Here is a 19321-nt window from a genome sequence, read left to right on the forward strand (position 1 = left end):
AGGAAGTCCCCAACTGGGGCACTGGCAGGTTAAGCCACAGCTGCAGCGCTGCCCCCTCATTTTATCTTTTTTTTTTTTTTTTTTTTGACAGGCAGAGTGGACAGTGAGAGAGAGAGACAGAGAGAAAGGTCTTCCTTTGCCGTTGGTTCACCCTCCAATGGCCGCCAAGGCTGGCGCACCGCGCTGATCCGATGGCAGGAGCCAGGTGCTTCTCCTGGTCTCCCATGTGGGTGCAGGGCCCAAGGACCTGGGCCATCCTCCACTGCACTCCCGGGCTGGCCTGGAAGAGGGACAACTGGGACAGAATCCGGCGCCCCGACCGGGACTAGAACCCGGTGTGCCGGCGCCACAAGGCGGAGGATTAGCCTAGTGAGCCGGGGCGCCAGCCCCCATTTTATCTTTCTCATATGTTTTGCTTTCTGTTCCCCATTTTTGAAATTTATGCGTCAGAAAAACTAAACCATCCTGTGTGTTTTTCTTCATTCATGGAATATGTATATATACAATGCTTAGTCCTGATGATCATCTTACAAAATCAATGCCATTGTTTTGATTTCTTGCACTTGATGACCACGTAAGTGTTCTCAAATTCAAACATCAAAATTCAAAACTTCACACCAATATGCATTTGCCAAAGATTGTGGTACATTTTTATTATAATCCTTGCTTCATAGATAACTCATATTTTACCTGGTTATATCACACAATTGCAATCAAATTAAGAAAAACAAGTATTAATTCAGCTTGCTTTACAATTTGTAAGTGGACACATGGTTTACCGTAATTTTATCTGAACTGTATTTGATCATTCGTCTTACAAGATGCTTTCCATAGTGTGTTGCTCATTTAAAAGATAATGTGCCTTTAATTACCAACTAGGAGGTTTATGTAATTGAATAATGAAGTCACAGGGGCTTTTTTTTCCTGACATGAAATAAATCTGATTTGGTTCAATGAGATGAAGCTGAGTACTTCAGCCACTTGGACATTCTCCCAAGATAGAATGTGCTAGAACTCTGCAGGGCCATGCTTTTGACAAAAATGTATTTAAAGGAGGTTATATGGTAAACACATCTTATTTAAGATTTATTTCTTTATTTGAAAGTCAGAGTTACGGGTAGAGAGAGATCTTCCACCTGCTGGTTCATTCTCCAGATGGCCAGAGCTGGGCCAGGCTGAAGCCAGGAGCCTGGAGCTTCCTCCAGGTCTCCCAAGTGGGTGCAGGGTCCCAAGCACTTGGGCCATCCTTTGCAACTTTCCCAGGTGCATTAGCAGGGTGCTAGATCAGAACTGGAGCAGCTGGGACTTGAACCAGCGCTCAAGGGATGCTGGCACTGCAGGTGGCAGTTTTACCTACTATGCTACAGCGCCGGCTGTGATAAACACATCTTTTGAAAAACCTTGTTCTCTCTGAAGGCATGGTGAAGTTATGATTTTAAAATAGTCGCAGACATTTCTGAGGCCGTCAGTTTACCCCGCGAGCAGAGAAAGGCGTGAGAGCGCAGCAGGTAATCCGTGGCACTCGAGCTACGCTGGGGGCTGCCCTTCCTGGGAACCGAGAAAGCGCGTGGCCCAGAGAACTGCACCCGCGTGGCTGTGCCCGTCCCACGGCTCTGAGTTCCAGTCACAGCGCTGTGTCTGTTTCGGGCGTGGTGTCTCCGTCCCCCGCAGCTCCTACCTCATCTGCACTGCTAGCCCACCTGCCTAGAAAGTTCTTCCGCTAGGTATGGAAATCACTCAGCCCACCTTCCTTCAGCTTTTACCCAGGTGTCATCCTCTTCGTGGTGGTCTCCCCTACCACGCCTGCGCCTTACCCTATCTCGTTTCTCACCATGTGGCACGCTACATATTTTACTTGTTTATTAGAAAATCCATTAGGAAAAGGACTTCTGTCTGCTTGTTCACTGCCCTGGGGAGAGCCTGCCTGGAGCAGTTGTTTGCTAGGTAAAGCGGTCTGACCTAGGAGAGGTGTGAGTAAGCACACCTTTCTATGGGTGGCACACACCACAGAGTGCGCCTACCCAACGAAGATGGCCGCCTCGTTGGACCATAGAACACTCTGGGAGCACTGCCACATGTACAGTCCACTGTTGACCACAGCCTGTTTATACATACAGGTGTATGTCTGCACACACCGGTAGCAGACACAGGCAGATGTAAAATCTACATGCAACTATGCACACTCGGGTATTTGCATCCGATGCTGTATTCCTTCCCTGCATAAAGGAAGCCTAGGCAAATCGCCAGAATAAATACGCAAGAATAACTGATGTGACTATTGATCATTTCTGTCCCCTCCCCAAGGCGGAAGGCTTCCTGACCATCAGTCCCTGAGGCCCCTCTCTCAGGGGAACCCGTGGATAGAACTGAGGCAAGCGAGCGTGAAGTTTATCTGCGTGGTAAACCGGACAGGGGGCGCAGGCAGGGGCTGGGGGCTGCAGGGTGCTGCGCGGGCTTGCCCCCCGAGGCCCGCCCCGGGTCAGAGCCGGAGTCCTGGGTGTCGTGAAGGGGCCGCCGTCCTGGCCCGGTCCCCCGGGCGGAGCTCGCCAGAGCGCAGACCTCCCCCCACGCCGCTGCGGGACGACAGCAGGAGGGGTGTGCCTGCGACGCGTGAGCGAGTGAAACGCTCTAGCGCTTCGGAGCGGATGCCCGGTTCATCCCCGTCTCCCGGTCGGCGGGGCGGGGCGTTCGGGGCCCGCGCTCGGAAGTTCTCCCACCCTGCTGCTGTCCCGGGGGATGTAAGACGACAGACTTTAACCACGAGGGCTCAAGACTCAGAATCTTACTACGACCATCGGGAGCCATCAGGAAGAAACAGGCTGACAAATCGTCGCAGACGCGCGCGTTAATTCGGAGCCTACGCGGCGAAGCTACACGTCTGTGTCAGCCTCGCGACGCCAAACGCTACAGAGCTCTTCCCGGTTACCATTTTTGTCTAATTTAAATGCTTTATGTTTACCCCATTGTAAATTTTTTTTCAAGTAAAATATTTATAAGGTTCACATCAGGATTAAAAATTACTCCGCCGCCCCAAACCGCTCGCCCAAGCCCGCCGAGCGCAATTTCGTCCGTGCGGTATTTGATTCCTCCCGGCTTCCGTAGCGCTCCTCACAACTTCCGCTTCCGGCGGCCCTGGGGGTGGATGCACTTCCGGCAGCGGTGGCTGGAGCGGCCGAGTCAAGATGGTGAGTGACTAAGGGTTTCGGTTGGTGGTCGTGGTGCGTTGGGGTCGGAGCGGCCCGACGGGCGCGACTGAGACGTCCGCCCGAGGCGCTCGCGCCGTCTGCTCCCCGCTCCTGCCGTCCGGGCAGCTCGGCGAGCGGAGGCCTCCGAGAACGGCGCCAGGTCCCCCGCGGGCTGGGGCCGACCAGGGAGTCTGGCTCGAGGCCCTGGAGCCGGAGCTCTGCGCGGAGGGTGCCCCGGCGCCTGTGGGGCGGGAGCGGGCTCTGCCGCGCGGGCCACCGGGACAGGTGCACGGAGTGAGGGGCCGTGCGTCGAGGAAGGAAGCTGGGCGCTGGGGCCGCGCTTTTGTGGCAGGCGGAGCTCCGAGAGCAAGGGCCGTGGTGCATGCGTAGCCATAAAACAGCCAGCACGGCCGCCTTAATTCGCGGAGCACTCACCGAGCGCCGGCCCACTGCCCACCCTCCCCGCCCGCAGCCGGCCCCTGTTCCGGGCGCTGACTATCCAGGGGCTGAGCAGGCCGGCCGAGGCTCTGCCCTCGAGGAGCTCACGTCCTAGGGAGAGGGCAGACAGTAAACAAAGGGATGGGTTACACCGGCGAGCGGGGCAGGGCCTCCGCGAAGGTCCCATTGCCCAGGCAGGCACCCGTGGAAACCCTGGGCCACTGCTGCCAGAGCCGCACTCGACGTGGGAACATGCCTGGCAGCGGGCCGGACGCGAAGAGGCCTTCCTGAGGGCTTCGCCATCTGTTCCTCACGGCAGTGCCTGCACCTGGTGGTTTGCTGAGCAGGAAACGGACAGGAAGTGGCCGTCAGGCTGTTCCGCGGCCCTGGAGAGACCCCCGGGGCCGGGTTCCTTGTCTGTAAATGAGGGGTCCTGCCAGCCGGTCTCGGATGCACGGATAGCTGCGGTCGGCCCCCTGCTGGGCGTGTATTTAGGCCTCCGTAATCGTAATCGGTCCGCTGCTTGTACGCAGGGATCCCCACAGTGGCCCAGAAATGCGGGACCGTGGGCCCGTCGGCCCCTCAGGGAAACCTCCTCGCCCGGGACGGCCTTGCAGGAGCTTGAGAAAGGAGGCGACCGTGGGAGGCCTGGGCCCGCACGTGCTAGGGGGCAAGGGAGAGTCCTGGAGGATCAAAGGGGCAGCTGTTTGTTGTAGAAGTGCCAGCTGCTGATGGGAGAAACCAAACCAGGATCTCCGCGAGGCGGCTGCCACCCAGTTAAGAGATGAGGGCGCAGACAAACAGGTGGAGGTGCTGGGTAGAGGTGGCGCAGGGAGGCCGTGAGGGCGGGCAGGGCGCCTCTCCCCACACCGACCACTGAGGTCCTGGCTCTGCCTGCCTCATGGCAGTCCTGTACCGCCAGCTGGTGTACGGGCACGCAGGTGCTGGTGGCACACCCACTTTGCAGTTAGACACCAGCGCCCCAGAGGGGACCTGCCCTGGCTGCCTGAGGCCGTGCAGCCTGACGCTGATCAAGCTGAAGTCAAACCCGGTTCCTAGAATTCGCAGCCCGGCTCTCCAGCTTGTTGCAATGACTCATCTCTGAAGTGGGGGTCAGGAACCCCCCCTGGGAGCAGTGTATGGGATTAGCGAGCCAGCGAAGGGAAAATGGGAGAGTCGGGCAGTGGGCACCCCACCATTAGGGGCTGCCGGCCACGAGCACGTTTCCCTGGGTGAGCAGGTGTAAAAGGCCTAACTGAGCGTAACGAATTCTGCCCAGGATCTGAGCCCTTCATCACCCTCTTCAGAGTAAAGCACAGTTTTACACGTCTCACGTATCAGGAGATGTATTCGGTGGTCAGCTGTGGCAGGGAACCAGGCTACAGACTTGTTTCATCTTAGTAAGGAAACTGCCAGTGTATGTGTTGAGAGGTGGCCGTGTGGAACTGATTTACGGGGCCGAGTGGGCCCCTTAGTGTGTTAAGTGTGTTATTAACTCAGGCTTACAGTGCCACCACACCTCAGATACTCTGTGTTCCGCACTGACCTGTAATTGAAGAGTCTGTTTTAAACTAGAAATCTCTCGGTTTAAATGAGCTTAAGTTATTTAAAGATTTGTTTATTTATTTATTTGAAAGACAGAGTTACAGAGAGGCAGAGGCGGGGGGGGGGGGAGAGGGAGAGGGAGGGAGAAAGAGAGAGAGAGAGGTCTTCCGTCCACTGGTTCACTCTCCAGGTGGCCACAACGGCTGGAGCGGAGCCGATCCAAAGCCAGGAGCCAGGAGCTTCTTCTGGGTCTCCCACGTGGGTGCAGGGGACCAAGGACCTGGGCCATCTTCTACTGCTTTCCCAGGCCATAGCAGAGAGCTGGATGGGAAGTGGAGCAGCTGGGACTCGAACCAGTGTCCATTTGGGATGCTGGCATTGCAGACGGCAGCTTTACCTGCTACGCCACAGTGCCAACCCCAAGCTTAAATTCTTAACAGTTAAAGTGATTCAACAGAAAACTAGATTGGGAAGCCTGACCTGCCCAAGAGCCTCAGGCTCTAGGGCTGTGGGGTAGATAAGTTGCTGGATCTTGGTTGATCTCAGTAAGACTAAAGGACTGTTGAGTGTGTAGGATGATTTAGCTTTCATAGCTTGATTTCCGGAAACACTTGTGGGCTCAGTCTCATTCTTTAAAGAATGTTAAGCTCTAAGCTTCCCTCGAAGAGGGGTGACCTCGGAGTGTGGCCTCGTGACTTGTGTCTGCTTTTAGCAGTTGTTCTTGAGTGCAAGATGCAGGGAGCTGCAGGTGTGCCCACGGTCTACACCCGCGGTCTACACAGCCTGTCACTTCACACGCTGCCTGCCGGTTACAGCCTGGGTTCAGCAGTACTAAGAGGGGCGTGTCCATGCGTTGGATCACAGGTTTTGAGGTAACCGTATTTTGAGTTACATCTGTGGTTTATCCCTTTTCCTGCCAGGGTCAGAGTCAGAGTGGCGGTCACGGGCCTGGAGGTGGCAAGAAGGATGACAAGGTAAGCGAGCAGCCGGACGCGCGCTGTGGTGTGGGCAGCCTGTGGGGCACGACGCGAGGCCCAGCTGAGCTTCTGTGGGGCTCGGGATTTGGGTTTTTTGTTTGTTTTGTTTTGTTTTTGGACAGGCAGAATTAGACAGTGAGAGAGAGAAAAAGGTCTTCCTTCCATTGGTTCACCCCCCAAGGGGCCGCTACAGCCAGCGCTGCGCTGATCCGAAGGCAGGAGCCAGATGCTTCCTCCTGGTCTCCCATGCGGGTGCAGGACCCAAGCACTTGGGCCATCCTCCACTGCCTTCCTGGGCCACAGCAGAGAGCTGGACTGGAAGAGGAGCAACCGGGACAGAATCCAGCACCCCAACTGGGACTAGAACCTGGGGTGCTGGCACCGCAGGCGGAGGGTTAGCCAAGTGAGCCACAGCGCCGCCGGGGCTCGTGGATTTGAAAAGCAGGATGATCCAGCAGTTCTCGAACTGGCCTGGCCTGTGGGTGCAATACCGCCATGATTTTGGAAAAGTTCTCATCTGTCAAGCAGTGATGGTTTTTAGATGGGTAAAAGTAACCTCATGGAATGTTCAGTGCCCTGCGAGTGAGTTCAGGGCTTAATATCCTGAGGTGAAGAATTCTTCAGATTACTCAGACCTCTGACTTCACCACGCCCCCCTGGAGTACTCTGTCATTCATGTAGATTGTAAAAAGATTTCAGTTACCTACTACAGCAGCTTCAGTCTGAAAACTGCAGTGACAGGGCGGGTGTTCAGAGTGGTGGTCAGGAGGCCACTTGGGATGCCCAGATCCCATACTGAAGCACCTGGGTTAGAAACCTGGCTCCACTTTTTTTTTTGAAAGGCAGAGTTGGAGAGACAAGAGATCTTCCATCTCGTTAACTGTTGCTCCCCCAAAAATGGCCTCGACAGCCAGAGCTGGGCCAGACCAGAGCCAGGAGCTTCTTCCGGGTCACCTGCATAGGTATGAGGGCCCAAGCACTTGGGCCATTTTCTGCTGCTTTCCCAGGCACATTAGCAGGGAGCTCGGTGAGAAGTGGAACAACTGGGACTCGAACCTATGCCCATATGGGATGGCAGCAGTGTTACCTGCTACGCCACTGCATCGGCCCCTTGGCTCCACTTCTGATTCCAGCTTTCTGCCAGTGGCATACCTGGGAGCTAACAGGTGATGGCTCAAGTACTTGGGTCCCTGCCACCCTCACTGGAAACCTGGATTGAGTTTCAGACTATTGGCTTTGGCCTGGAGCAGCTCCAGCTGTTGCAGGCATTTTAGAAGTAAACCAGGCCGGCGCCGTGGCTCACTTGGCTAATCCTCCACCTGCAGCGCTGGCACCCCGGGCTCTAGTCCCTGTCGGGATGCCAGGTACTAGTCCCGGCTGCCCCTCTTCCAGTCCAGCTCTCTGCTGTGGCCCGGGAGTGCAGTGGAGGATGGCCCAAGTACTTGGGCCCTGCACCCCATGGGAGACCAGGAGGAAGCACCTGGCTCCTACTTCGGATCAGCACAGTGCCGGCCATAGCGGCCACCAGGGGAGTGAACCAACAGAAGGAAGACCTTTCTCTCTGTCTCTCACTGTCTAACTCTCTAACTCTGCCTGGCCAAAAAAAAAAAAGTAAACCAGAGGATAGATGGAAGATCTCTTTCTTTCTGTCTCTTCTCTGTGTGCGTATATCTGCTTTCAAATAAAAATTAACAAGCAGCAGCCGGCGTTGTAGTCCAGTGGGATATCTGCTTGCAGCGCCAGCGTCCCGTGTTGGAGCACCAGGTCAAGTCCCGGCTGCTCAGCTTCTGATCCAGCTCCTGGGAAGGCAGAGGAAGGCGGCCCAGGTTCTTGTAACCCTGCCACCCCCGTGGGATCCAGATACAAGTCCAAGCTCTTGGTTTAGACCTGGCCCAGCAGCAGTCCAGCAGATGGGAAATCTGTCTCTCCCATTCTGCCTTTCAAATAAGCCAATGGGTTTAAAATTTTTTTCATGGCTGGCGCCGCGGCTCACTTGGCTAATCCTCTGCTTGTGGCGCCGGCACCCCGGTTCTAGTCCCGGCTGGGGCGCCAGATTCTGTCCCGATTGCTCCTCTTCCATTCCAGCTCTCTGCTGTGGCCCGGGAGTGCAGTGGAGGATGGCCCAGGTGCTTGGGCCCTGCACCCGCATGGGAGACCAGGAGGAAGCACCTGGCTCCTGGCTTCGGATCGGCGCAGCGCCAGCCGTAGTGGCCATTTTGGGGGGTGAACCAACGGAAGGAAGACCTTTCTCTCTGTCTCTCTTTCTCTCTCACTGTCTAACTCTGCCTGTTAAAAAATTTTTTTTCTTTTTGAAATTTGCAAATAAAATTGCAAGGGCAGTTTTTAAAAATTGACACATAGTACTTGTAGATATTTACGGGATATAGTGTGGCATTTCAATACAGTGTGTAACAGTCACAGCAGGATAACTGATGTATCACCTGAGACTTTTTGTTTAGGAAACATTCACAGTCCTTCCTGGAAATTAGGAAGTACACTGTTAATAGTTGCCAGCAGTACTACAGACACGAGGCTTACTCTGGGGCACGCACTTGGCGCCAGTGTTAGTCCTGCTCCGTTTCTAAGTCCAGTGCTCATGCGCACCCTGTGAGGCAGCGGGGAAAGCTCCAGCGCCAGGGGGCTGCCACCCCGTGGAAGCTCAGATTGAGCGCTAGACCCCTGACTTCTGGGCCTGTCCCTGGCTGTGGTGGGCCTCTGGGGAGCGAACCAGCTAATGGAATCTACCTTTCATGTAAACAACAACAAAGAATTTTTTTAGAGGTACTCCTGTCCGCCTGCACCCCTGTACCAGTTAACTTCCTCTCCTCCCACCCGTCCCAGGTTCTGGTAGCCATGCTCTATACTCTGAGATCACCTGTTTCAGCTTCCCCATATAAATATTTGTCTTTTTTGCCTGGCTGATTTCTTTTTTAAAGATATATTTTATTTATTTGAAAGTCAGAGTTACGCAGATAGAGAAGGAGAAGCAGAGAGAGAGAGAGAGAGAGAGGTCTTCCATCTGCTGGTTCACTCCCCAATTGGCTGCAACAGCTAAAGCTGTGCCACTCCAAAGCCAGGAGCCAGGAACCTCATCCAGGTCTTCCATGCGGGTGCAGGGGCCCAAGGACTTGGGCCATCTGCTGCTGCTTTTGCAGGCCATAGCAGAGAGCTGGATCGGAAGTGCAGCAGCCGGGACTTGAACCGGCGGCCATATGGGATGCCTGCTATTACTCCAGTGTGTATATATACCACATTTTCTTTAGCCGTCCATCAGCAGACACCTAGAGTGATGCCATGCCTTTGCTATCGTGAATAATTCCACAGGAACATGCTGGGTGTAGATGTTTCTGTGACAGATGATTTCGTTTCTTTGGTTAGATTTTTTTGAGCAACCTCCGTACTGTTTTCCACTGAGGTTGCACTAGTGTATGTTCTTTCCCCTCTCTCCACATCTTTGCCATCACTGTTTTGTGTCTTTTTTGATAATATCCATCGTAGCTAGGAAGAGATGATAGCTCATGGTGGTTCTGATTTGCACTCCGTGAGGACTAGTGATGGTGAACGTGTTTCCCTAACCTGCTGGCCATTTGTGTATTGCCTTTGAGAAATGTCTGTTCAGGTCATTTGTTCATTTTCAAGTCAGATTGTTTGTTTTGAAGACAGTTTTTAAATATCATCCTAAAAGATAAGGAAAACCATACACCTGGAAATAGATGGTGGTGGTCAGAACACTGTATCGTTAATATGATTTCTGTGTGATGTTTTTCCTGATGCCTGAAAACTCAAGGACAAGAAGAAGAAATATGAACCTCCTGTACCAACCAGAGTGGGGAAAAAGAAGAAGAAAACAAAGGGACCAGATGCTGCCAGCAAACTGCCACTGGGTAACAGATTGACGCCGTCTTTCCAATTCCTTGGGCAGCCATCTCTACCTGTAGCATCCAGTGTGAACAGAGAGACAGGGAATGAGGGGGAGGGGCGGAGGCCCTGCGGGGATTCCATTCTGCCTAACTGCTGTATGTGGCATTCCTCTGGCTATGACATGAAAATTGCTTTATTTTAAAATACAGTATCATGTGTCTTAAATAGCCAGCTCGCCTAGTGTATTAACAGTGGAGCTTTAAATTACAAAACCCAGATAAAACAGAAGCAACTCAGAAACACGCATTATTGCATGAAATGAAGTTGCCTCCGTATTGGGTTCAGATCACGTGGTGCCTGCCTTCCTGTGAACACAGACCAAGTCTCCGCCCAGGGGACCTGACCTAGCCCTGCCGCACCGCCCGCCCATTGGCCCCACGCCTTGAGGGGCCTTGCCCTTACTCTTCCCTCTGCGGGCCACCTTCGCATTCCTTCAGGCTTCAGCATGAAGGCCCCCCCACCCCGAAGGAGAAACTAACTTGCTCAGTCGAGAATGGAGGGGTCAGGGCTGGGCGCTGTGGCCCCGGTTCACGTGCTGCTTGGGACGCACGCATCCCAGCCTGGAGTGCCCGGGGTGAGTCCAATGCCAGCTTCCTGCTAGTGTGCCCGTTGGGAACCCTGGGAGGCAGCAGTGCTCAAGTGCTGGGGGCCCTGGCACGCACGAGGAAGACCTGGATGGGGTCTGTGGCGGCCTTGCCCAGACATGGTTGTTGCAGACAGTAAACTAAAAAATATTTGAAAACATGGAGTCAGATGGTGATGGTGCCATTTCAGTTTGTGCAGATTAAGATTCATACAAATGCTTATTTTCTGTCCAGGGAAAATGAAATCAGACCCCATCTCTTGCCAGGTGGTCGACGCGGTCTGCCTGACTCGGGTTTGACATTCTTCTAGGTTGGCATGAGTTACTTTTTGCTTTTATGATTTATTTTATTTGAAAGGCAGAATTACAGAGTAGGAGCGGGGAGTGAGATCAATCCTCCATCCACTGGTTCATTCCCCAAGTGGCCAGGCCTCTGCCTCTCCCTCACTCTGCCTTTCAGTAAATCTCAGAGTGTTTCACTTTAAGAAATCCCATTAATTTTCTAAATAGCCAACTCCTCTTAACTCCTCTCTTTCTCTCTCTCTCTCTCTCTCTCTCGCTCGCTGTCTCTCTCTCTATATATATATACACACACACGCATATATGTGAAATATGTATATACATGTATATATGAAAATAATAAATGAAAATTCAGAACTATATTTAACCTTACAGCAGAAGAGGCTATTGAAGTCAAGTCAGGAAACTCAGAAACCATTAAAAAAAACAAAGAGTGGTTGTAAATGTAAAAATCCCTGTGGCGTGAAGTTTGAAAGAAGGGAAATATGGGAACTATCTGCCTGCCATCTGTGGGACAGGGAGGGTTAATGCCCCGCTACTTCGAGACTACAAATGGAGGTGATGTACCCGGCTGGCCTGTGGGCTCAGAGGTTCCTGCATCAGCCGTCCAGTGATCCTAAAGCACTGCACGTCTCGCCCCGTTTTTAAGTAAAATTAGCTTATTTCAAAAATCGTAATATTTTCCTCCTTAATTACAAACTTCTGGCTCCAAGTATAATCAAACTTTGTAATTACAGTGACACCTCACACTCAGTGCCGGCTAAAACTACTGAAGTTAGAGAGGATTAAAGACTATCTTCTCATGGAAGAAGAATTCATTAGGAATCAGGAACAGATGAAACCACTGGAAGAAAAGCAGGAGGTAAGCTGAAAAGTGACACGGGTCTGTCTTACAGATGCAGCTGTGGGCCTGTGACACACCACCACCTGCACTGCGGGTTTTCGTCAGCTGTCAGGACCTTGTACATTTTGGCTATGATCTACTTTTTCTCCTGGGTCTTTTCTCCATAGGAGGAAAGATCAAAGGTGGATGACCTGAGAGGGACCCCGATGTCGGTGGGAACCCTGGAAGAGATCATCGATGACAACCACGCCATCGTGTCGACATCTGTGGGGTCGGAACACTACGTCAGCATCCTTTCCTTCGTGGACAAAGATCTGCTGGAACCTGGCTGCTCCGTCCTGCTCAACCACAAGGTGCGCAGATGGTCTCGCAGAGCTCTCTCCTCCACTCAGCGCGGCCGCCTGTCCCACACAGGCGCTCTCCACCCTGAGCCCTGTGTTGCTGTGGTTAACACGTGGTGCTCCCTGCTAGGTGCATGCTGTGATAGGGGTGCTGATGGATGACACGGATCCACTGGTCACAGTGATGAAGGTGGAAAAGGCCCCTCAGGAGACCTATGCTGATATTGGGGGGTTGGACAACCAGATCCAGGAGATTAAGGTAGGCCTGGGGTTCAGCCTCGTTCTCCGAGTGCTGTCCTCCTCTGGGTGCTTGGGAGTTGTGTTGCATGCTTCTTTCTTTTTTTTTTTTTAACTATTTATTTTTGACAGGCAGAGTGGACAGTGAGAGAGAGAGACAAAGAGAGATAAAGGTCTTCCTTTACCGTTGGTTCACCCTTCAATGGCTGCTGCGGCCGGTGCACCGCGCTGATCTGAAGCCAGGAGCCAGGTCTTCTCCTGGTCTCCCATGGGGTGCAGGGCCCAAGCACTTGGGCCATCTTCCACTGCACTCCCGGGCCACAGCAGAGAGCTGGCCTGGAAGAGGGGCAACCGGGACAGAATCTAGTGCCCTGACTGGGACTAGAACCTGGTGTGCCGGTGCCGCTAGGCGGAGGATTAGCCTATTGAGCTGCGGCGCCAGCTGCATGCTTCTTTATTGATCTGACTAATAACAGACTCAGAGCTTGGCAGCTGTGGCTATTTTATATTCATTTTGAATTAGGAAATGGAGTAACAATAAATTGATAGTTCCTATAATATCTCACATACCAAGCATTAAGCTGCAGCCGATGCAGGAACTGTCTCTGTGAGGAGTTTGCAGTGGTGGTGACTTCGGGTTTGGTGGAACCGTAGTGTCTGGTGGCAGTGGCTGCACACCCTCACCTGGAGGCCCGGTCTGGAATGCCCCTGCAGATCCCGGGGGCCAGTGGGCAGTCAGGATGGCTGTGGGGAAGTCACCGAGCTCCCCTGGGGACCTCTCGTGCAGCCGGGAAATAGCCATGTTGTCTCTAGGTGAGAACAGCAGTCCTGTGTATGGTTTTACCTGAAGAGGGTGAATTTTAGCTTTCAGTCTGAAGGGAAACTGAGTGAGCTCAGGAAGAGGGGATGGGGCTGGGAGCTCAAGGAGGACCAGTGTCAGCACGCCCTTCCTGCTGATGGCCATCAAGTGTAGCATCTGTAAGAGCCAATGACTTTTTGACTTATTTTATTGAAATCAAGACACTGATGATGCTAATTAATGCTAATTTCAGCAAGGCATTTTTACCTGAGTGTGTGTTTTCTATAGGAATCTGTGGAGCTTCCTCTAACCCACCCAGAGTATTATGAAGAAATGGGAATAAAGCCCCCCAAGGGGGTCATTCTCTATGGTCCCCCTGGCACAGGTATGCTGTTTGACCTTTACAGGTACCCTGTGTGGAGTTGTAACTGCTGACCTGGCAAGTAATGACACTGCAGCATTTCTGAACGCTCCTGAACACCCATTTTAAACATGTGGAGTGTGGCCAAGCCTGGCCGCCAGCTACTACTGAGAAACTGTCCCATGGTGTTCATTCTCCTGGCCCAGTGGTACTGAATAAATATGTTGGGTGAATTAATATATGAATACATATGGGGTACTTCAAAAAGTGCCTGGAAATTTTGCATCTTTTTTAAAGATTGATTTAGGTGAAAGGCAGTTACAAAGAGAGAGAGAGGTCTTCCATCTGCTGGTTCACTCCCCAGATGGCCACAGCTGCACCAATCTGAAGCCAGGAGCCTCCCCCCAGTCTCCCACACAGGTGCAGGGGCCTAAGCACTTGGGCCATCTTCCACTGCTTTCCCAGGGCATAGCAGAAAGCCAGATCGGAAGTGGAGCAACCACGACTCGAACAGGCACCCACGTGGGATGAAGGTACCACAGGCAGCAACCTCTCCTGCCACACCACAGTGCTGGCCCCAGCATTATCTTTTAATTCTGTTTTTTTCTATGTACTTTTTGGAGCCCTTTCTCGTTGCATTCACTATGCAGTAAGTCGTCCTGAATGATTTGTGGAGTCCAGGAGTTAGCAGTTCATCGCTACGCAAACTCTAAAGGAAGAGCGCTGCTTGCTCAGATGGATCTGTGCTGAGGATTGCCCACGCAGGAGGGACTGGGAGACAGTTGGCCCCAGAGGGCTGGAGCTGGAAGAGCTCTCTGGTGGGCCCTCATCTTCCAGCTCAGGAAATGACATGTGGAGGCAGTGACTAACGCAAGGCCCAGGAGCTCCGAGAAGTGAGCTGACGACAGGGCTGAAACTGGAACGCAGGCTCCTGACACAAGGTCATGTGGCTTCTGCAGGCCACTGTCGGAGCAGCACCTTCGTGCCCTGGCCTTCTGGCTGTAGCAGCAGTTAGAGCTGCCTGCTTCTAGGCCGTAAGATCCCACCCTTGTAGTCTGCCACCATCCTTAATAGAAGACTGGCCTGCACCTGAGAACATCAGTCTTTGCACCTGCCACTCTGCCTAGCCCACCAAGGGAACATCCCTGCCACTTGTTGACAAGCTTAGCTCCTGTTCTTGCCGTTCTGTGAATCCCTCCACGCCACTCCCTAGCCAACCACCAGCTCCTCCTCCTCCTCCTCCTATGGATCTGTGGTGGGCAGTTCTTCCCTCACTGCCTCTGTCTGAGGCAACTGCCCAGCCATTGCCTACGCTCTCACCATCAGAGGCCAGACTACTGTTCTCGAAGTGGGTGCTGTCTGCTCTTGCTGGACCTGGGAAACAGAGATACACCAGTACTGGAAATAGGGGAGGTCTTCCAGGAGACTGATGTGAGGAACTGCCGCCTCCTCAGGCATGAGAGGAGTTTCCCAAATTTCTACAGTGCTCACTGTGCACTTCATCAGGAGCTAGGCTGGCAACAGCTCACCTGGAAGTTAACTTTGTGCTGGCACTGAAGCCCTGCAGCCTGGCACTCGGTTACAGTGACCCCACACCTTTTTTCTCCATCATTGATAGTTTAGTAAGAGTGAGGTTGGTTCTCTAACTTGGGTTAGAGAAGAGCCATGTGTGGTGTTCACTGGAGGTGGTGAGGACAGTTTCCCAGGTAACAGGTCACTTGAGATTGTTTTGTTTCATTGGTCTTTTACTTTGTATCTAAAACAGGTAAAACCTTATTGGCAAAAGCAGTGGCAAACCAAACCTCAGCCACTTTCCTGAGAGTGGTTGGCTCTGAGCTTATTCAGAAGTACCTAGGAGATGGGCCCAAGCTCGTCCGGGAATTGTTCCGCGTTGCTGAAGAACACGCACCATCCATTGTGTTTATTGATGAAATTGATGCTATTGGGACAAAAAGGTAGACTTTCTTGTACCGACTTTGTGTTTAGAGGCAAAAATCATAGCGCAGTCACTGGGCTTGCCTGTGTGGCCACAGGCTGAGCCAGCCTCCTTGGATGCTCTAGGCGCCACTCTCCAAGGGGCCGGATAACAACTATGCAGGAGCTGTGGCTGGCTGGAGACTGGCCCACATGCAGTCAGGTTGGGGGGTCAGACAGCAAACATGGAGACAGAATAAATGACACAATTTCAGTGCAGAAACTGCTGGGAAGAGGTGTGGTTCTAACTTGGTTCCTTGCAGCCCTGGGCCATCTGCGCCACTTGAAGAAAATACCACAGACTGGGTAATTTCTTCAAGAACAGAAACTTCTCACGATTCTGGGGGAAGGAAGTCCCAGGTCAGGCACTGGCTTCAGGGGCTGCAGGAGAGGGAACAGGCCCCGTGTCCTCTCACAGCAGCGGAGTAAAGGAGCAGGCAGTCCCCAGCACACTTCTCGTAAGGTGCAAGCCCTTTCCCCACAGTGAGAGCCCCACAGCGAGGTCAAGGCCATAGACGTCCCCTGGAGGGAGGACGGCTGAGTAATACTTGGGCTGAGAACAGAGTGCTGAGGTATTGTCACGGCGAGGTCTTTGCTGTACTTACCCTCTAGCAGGTCAACTGGGTCTTCATTCTTCCTCTTATTTTCCAAAGATATGACTCAAATTCTGGCGGTGAGCGAGAAATTCAGAGAACGATGCTGGAACTGTTGAACCAGCTGGATGGATTTGATTCCAGAGGAGACGTCAAAGTTATTATGGCCACAAACCGAATAGAAACTTTGGATCCAGCACTTATCAGACCAGGTGAAATTTGGTTTTGTCTCATGTGTGCTAAGTGTGCTCTGTAAAATGAGCATTGAGCCAATACTGTGATTTACCAAAAACAGGTCCACCTGAGGTCTGTGCGATGTGGGCCTTTGAATTCCAGCCTTACATTTTCATCTTTTCTTTCCCATAATACTCCCTCATTCAGGTTCAGGAATTGCTGCTTTTCCCTGAAAAAATAAGTTATGATAGCTTTACACTCCAGTGGCACTAGAAAAAGTTGGTTTGCTATCTTTTTGTAACGTTTTTAACAAAACTCCTTTTTCCTGAAATGTGTCATTCAGGAAGTGCTAATAACTTCTCCAGTGTAACTACACAATCAGTGTTCACTTTCCAAGGTGTGGCCACTGCACGTGGTGGGCGGGGCCTGGCCCAAGTGTGACCGCATTTTTGTTCCTGCAGGCCGCATTGACAGGAAGATCGAGTTCCCACTGCCTGATGAAAAGACCAAGAAGCGCATCTTCCAGATTCACACAAGCAGGATGACGCTGGCCGACGACGTAACTCTGGATGACTTGATCATGGCTAAGGACGACCTCTCGGGTGCTGACATCAAGGTGAGGGCCCAGAGACTGTAGGTATTCAGGGCGGGGGAGGAGTCACACAGGTTTGCCGTTACATCTGGACAGTAGATGGCTTTCTGTGGGAGGCCATTTAATGCAAGTGAGTGGCTCTCAACCCTCTATGGCCACAAGAGGAGTCACTGGCACTGAGCTTGCGGCCTCCTCCACTCGGCCTGAGGGACTCTGGGGTCCAGCTGCCCAGTCCCATGTCAGAGAAAGAGGGTCTGCTCGGAGAGCACACCATGTAGCTGCCGTGGGTTTGTCAGGCCTTCAGGATGGCACACGCAGTGCATTTCCAGGCTGTCACCTGCACTGCGCCCACAGTGTGCTGGCCTGGGTCCTAGAAAGCTGAATCCGTGTCTTAGTTGGTGAGTAAAATCTCAAAATCTTCCCAAGTTCCAACAGTAGTGCAGTGAACACTCACAAGCCACGCCCATCTCCCCCCATTTGCTTGCTCTCTCTTTCCTGAACCATTTGAAGTACAAAACCGGATTCCAGGATCAGACACACTTCAGTGCCAGCGCTGCACTCTGTTATCTGCATTGCAGTGCTTCTTGTTTTACTTTTACAGGTAATTGAGAAACATACCACTTTCCAGTATGTAGGTTCTTAGAGTTAAATGAAATGGACATGCAAGGAAGTTCCAAAAGTTGGTAGAAAATGGAACTGTTTATTCTGTGCACAAAAATTTTCAAATGCAGTTTTTTTTTGTTGTTTTTTGTTTTTTGACAGGCAGAGTAGACAGTGAGAGACAGACAGAAAGGTCTTCCTTTTGCCATTGGTTCGCCCTCCAATGGCCGCCACGGCTGGCGTACCGCGCTGATCCGATGGCAGGAGCCAGGTACTTATCCTGGTCTCCCATGGGGTGCAGGGCCCAAGCACTTGGGCCATCCTCCACTGCACTCCCTGGCCACAGCAGAGAGCTGGCCTGGAAGAGGGGCAACCGGGACAGAATCCGGCGCCCCAACCGGAGGATTAGCCTAGTGAGCCGCGGCACCGGCCCAAATGCAGTTTTTACATAATATGCATTTTCATGAACTTTTTGAAGACCCTTCACTTCAAACAATTTCCCATCAGCTACCATCAGTTGCCTTAAATTTCAGGCTGTCATTTTCTGTTTCCTAAGGATATCACTTCTGTTAAAAAGGTGGAGCTGTAAGAATCTACCAACCAGCGAGGTCACTGCAGCTTAAGCCAAAATGAGAACCCAGAGCTGGGATTCCTGAGCAGTCCATTTTCCTAGTTTAGAAACACCTTTTTAACGTGCAAGTTTGAACCATTCTGAGTTGCTTCACTTTCTGAACCCTGCAGGCAATCTGCACAGAAGCTGGTCTCATGGCCTTGAGAGAACGCAGAATGAAAGTAACAAATGAAGACTTCAAAAAATCGAAAGAGAATGTCCTTTATAAAAAACAAGAAGGCACCCCCGAGGGGCTCTACCTCTAGTGGACCACAGCTGCCTGGAGAACGTTCTGGCTGGCGTTTCCCTACCCTCCAGGGAGGTACGGAGGGGGAGCTGCCCAGAGGAGCCCGCGGTCCAGCTGATTTTTACTAGCAAACAGCCTTTGTATCTGTGTGTGAGGGGGCCGTTGGTCTCTGCTCACTCTGCCTCCCAATAAAGTGTGCTCTTCCCACACAGTCCTGCCTCCATGGCGTCTCCATATCCACACTGACCAGCAGCAAGGGGTGGGCAGAGCTGGGGAGGGTCAGCCTGGGGGAGCCTTGAAGTTATTTCCCAGCTCCCACACTGGTGGGTGTGTAGACAGTATTGCAAAAAAAAAAGTGCCAACTACCATCTGGGCCTTCAGCAAGCAGAGGGCCCGGCCTTGCCGTGGACATGGCAATGAAGACAACAGTGCTGCCACCCAGACTGCAGAGGAGTGAGGACCTTGGTCTGGATTGGGCTCTGACTTAGGGAATGCTGGGGCTGGTTTGATCTATCCAGATCACTGAAACTTTTTCCATGTCAGCAATAAGGCTGTTATGCTTTCTTAGTCATATATTCGCTGTAATTCCCTTCTTAATTTCCTTCAGAACGTTTCCTTTCTGTTTGTCACTGCTGTAATACTCCTGCTAAGCCTGAACTCAATTACGAGGCAAGATCAGGCGAAAGAAGCAGAAACATCCGACAGGTTCAGGACACTTGAGAAGTTTCCAGACTGCAGGAGACCGAGTGCAACCTGTGATCCCGAGCCAATCCTCTTCCTGCAGAGAACGTGACAGACAACCGGCACGGGCTGGGCCTGGTGGCGGCACTGTATCCCTGCCGACTTCCTGTCATCTGTATTGTGGTGATGTAGGAAACTATCACCAGCTTGCTCTCAAGTGATTCTGGAAACGGGCTCTCTGTAACATGCAACTGGCCATACGCGTACAGAGTCCCATCTGTGTATTCACAGGAAAAACTGCCATGTACTGAACATGCAG

At 52.3% G+C, this 19321-nt stretch overlaps 2 protein-coding genes across 4 annotated transcripts in view; one reads left to right on the forward strand and one right to left on the reverse strand.

The window, feature by feature from the left end:
* Positions 1-2575: 2575 nt before the first annotated feature.
* Positions 2576-18532, forward strand: PSMC1 (proteasome 26S subunit, ATPase 1). 3 transcript variants are annotated; one of them, XM_008271926.4, is made up of 11 exons: positions 2576-3185; positions 6089-6142; positions 9933-10029; positions 11687-11811; positions 11961-12146; positions 12265-12393; positions 13459-13555; positions 15297-15486; positions 16159-16310; positions 16734-16888; positions 18206-18532. In XM_008271926.4, exons 1-11 carry the CDS (start codon positions 3183-3185, stop codon positions 18338-18340), a joined length of 1323 nt encoding a protein of 440 aa, XP_008270148.1. In that variant the 5' UTR covers positions 2576-3182; the 3' UTR covers positions 18341-18532. The 3 variants fall into 3 exon arrangements, with proteins under 3 accessions (XP_008270148.1, XP_069921632.1, XP_069921631.1); XM_070065530.1 differs by lacking the exon at positions 2576-3185 and adding an exon at positions 3188-3470; XM_070065531.1 differs by lacking the exon at positions 9933-10029 and having other exon boundaries at positions 3133-3185.
* Positions 16441-19321, reverse strand: part of NRDE2 (NRDE-2, necessary for RNA interference, domain containing) — an 83826-nt gene continuing 80945 nt past the window's right edge. The window contains exon 21 of the mRNA XM_070065525.1: positions 16441-16501. The gene's annotated coding sequence lies outside the window, so the exon portion shown is untranslated. The remainder of the gene's footprint in view (positions 16502-19321) is intronic.

This window comes from Oryctolagus cuniculus, chromosome 20 (assembly GCF_964237555.1).
Source record: "Oryctolagus cuniculus chromosome 20, mOryCun1.1, whole genome shotgun sequence".
Taxonomy (NCBI): domain Eukaryota; kingdom Metazoa; phylum Chordata; class Mammalia; order Lagomorpha; family Leporidae; genus Oryctolagus; species Oryctolagus cuniculus.

Excerpts from the sequence above, each read along its gene's own strand:
- PSMC1 (XM_008271926.4), top strand. Across the intron at positions 6,143-9,932 it reads GTGGCAAGAAGGATGACAAG|GACAAGAAGAAGAAATATGA; the intron begins GTAAGCGAGCAG and ends TGAAAACTCAAG. Across the intron at positions 15,487-16,158 it reads GATGCTATTGGGACAAAAAG|ATATGACTCAAATTCTGGCG; the intron begins GTAGACTTTCTT and ends TATTTTCCAAAG.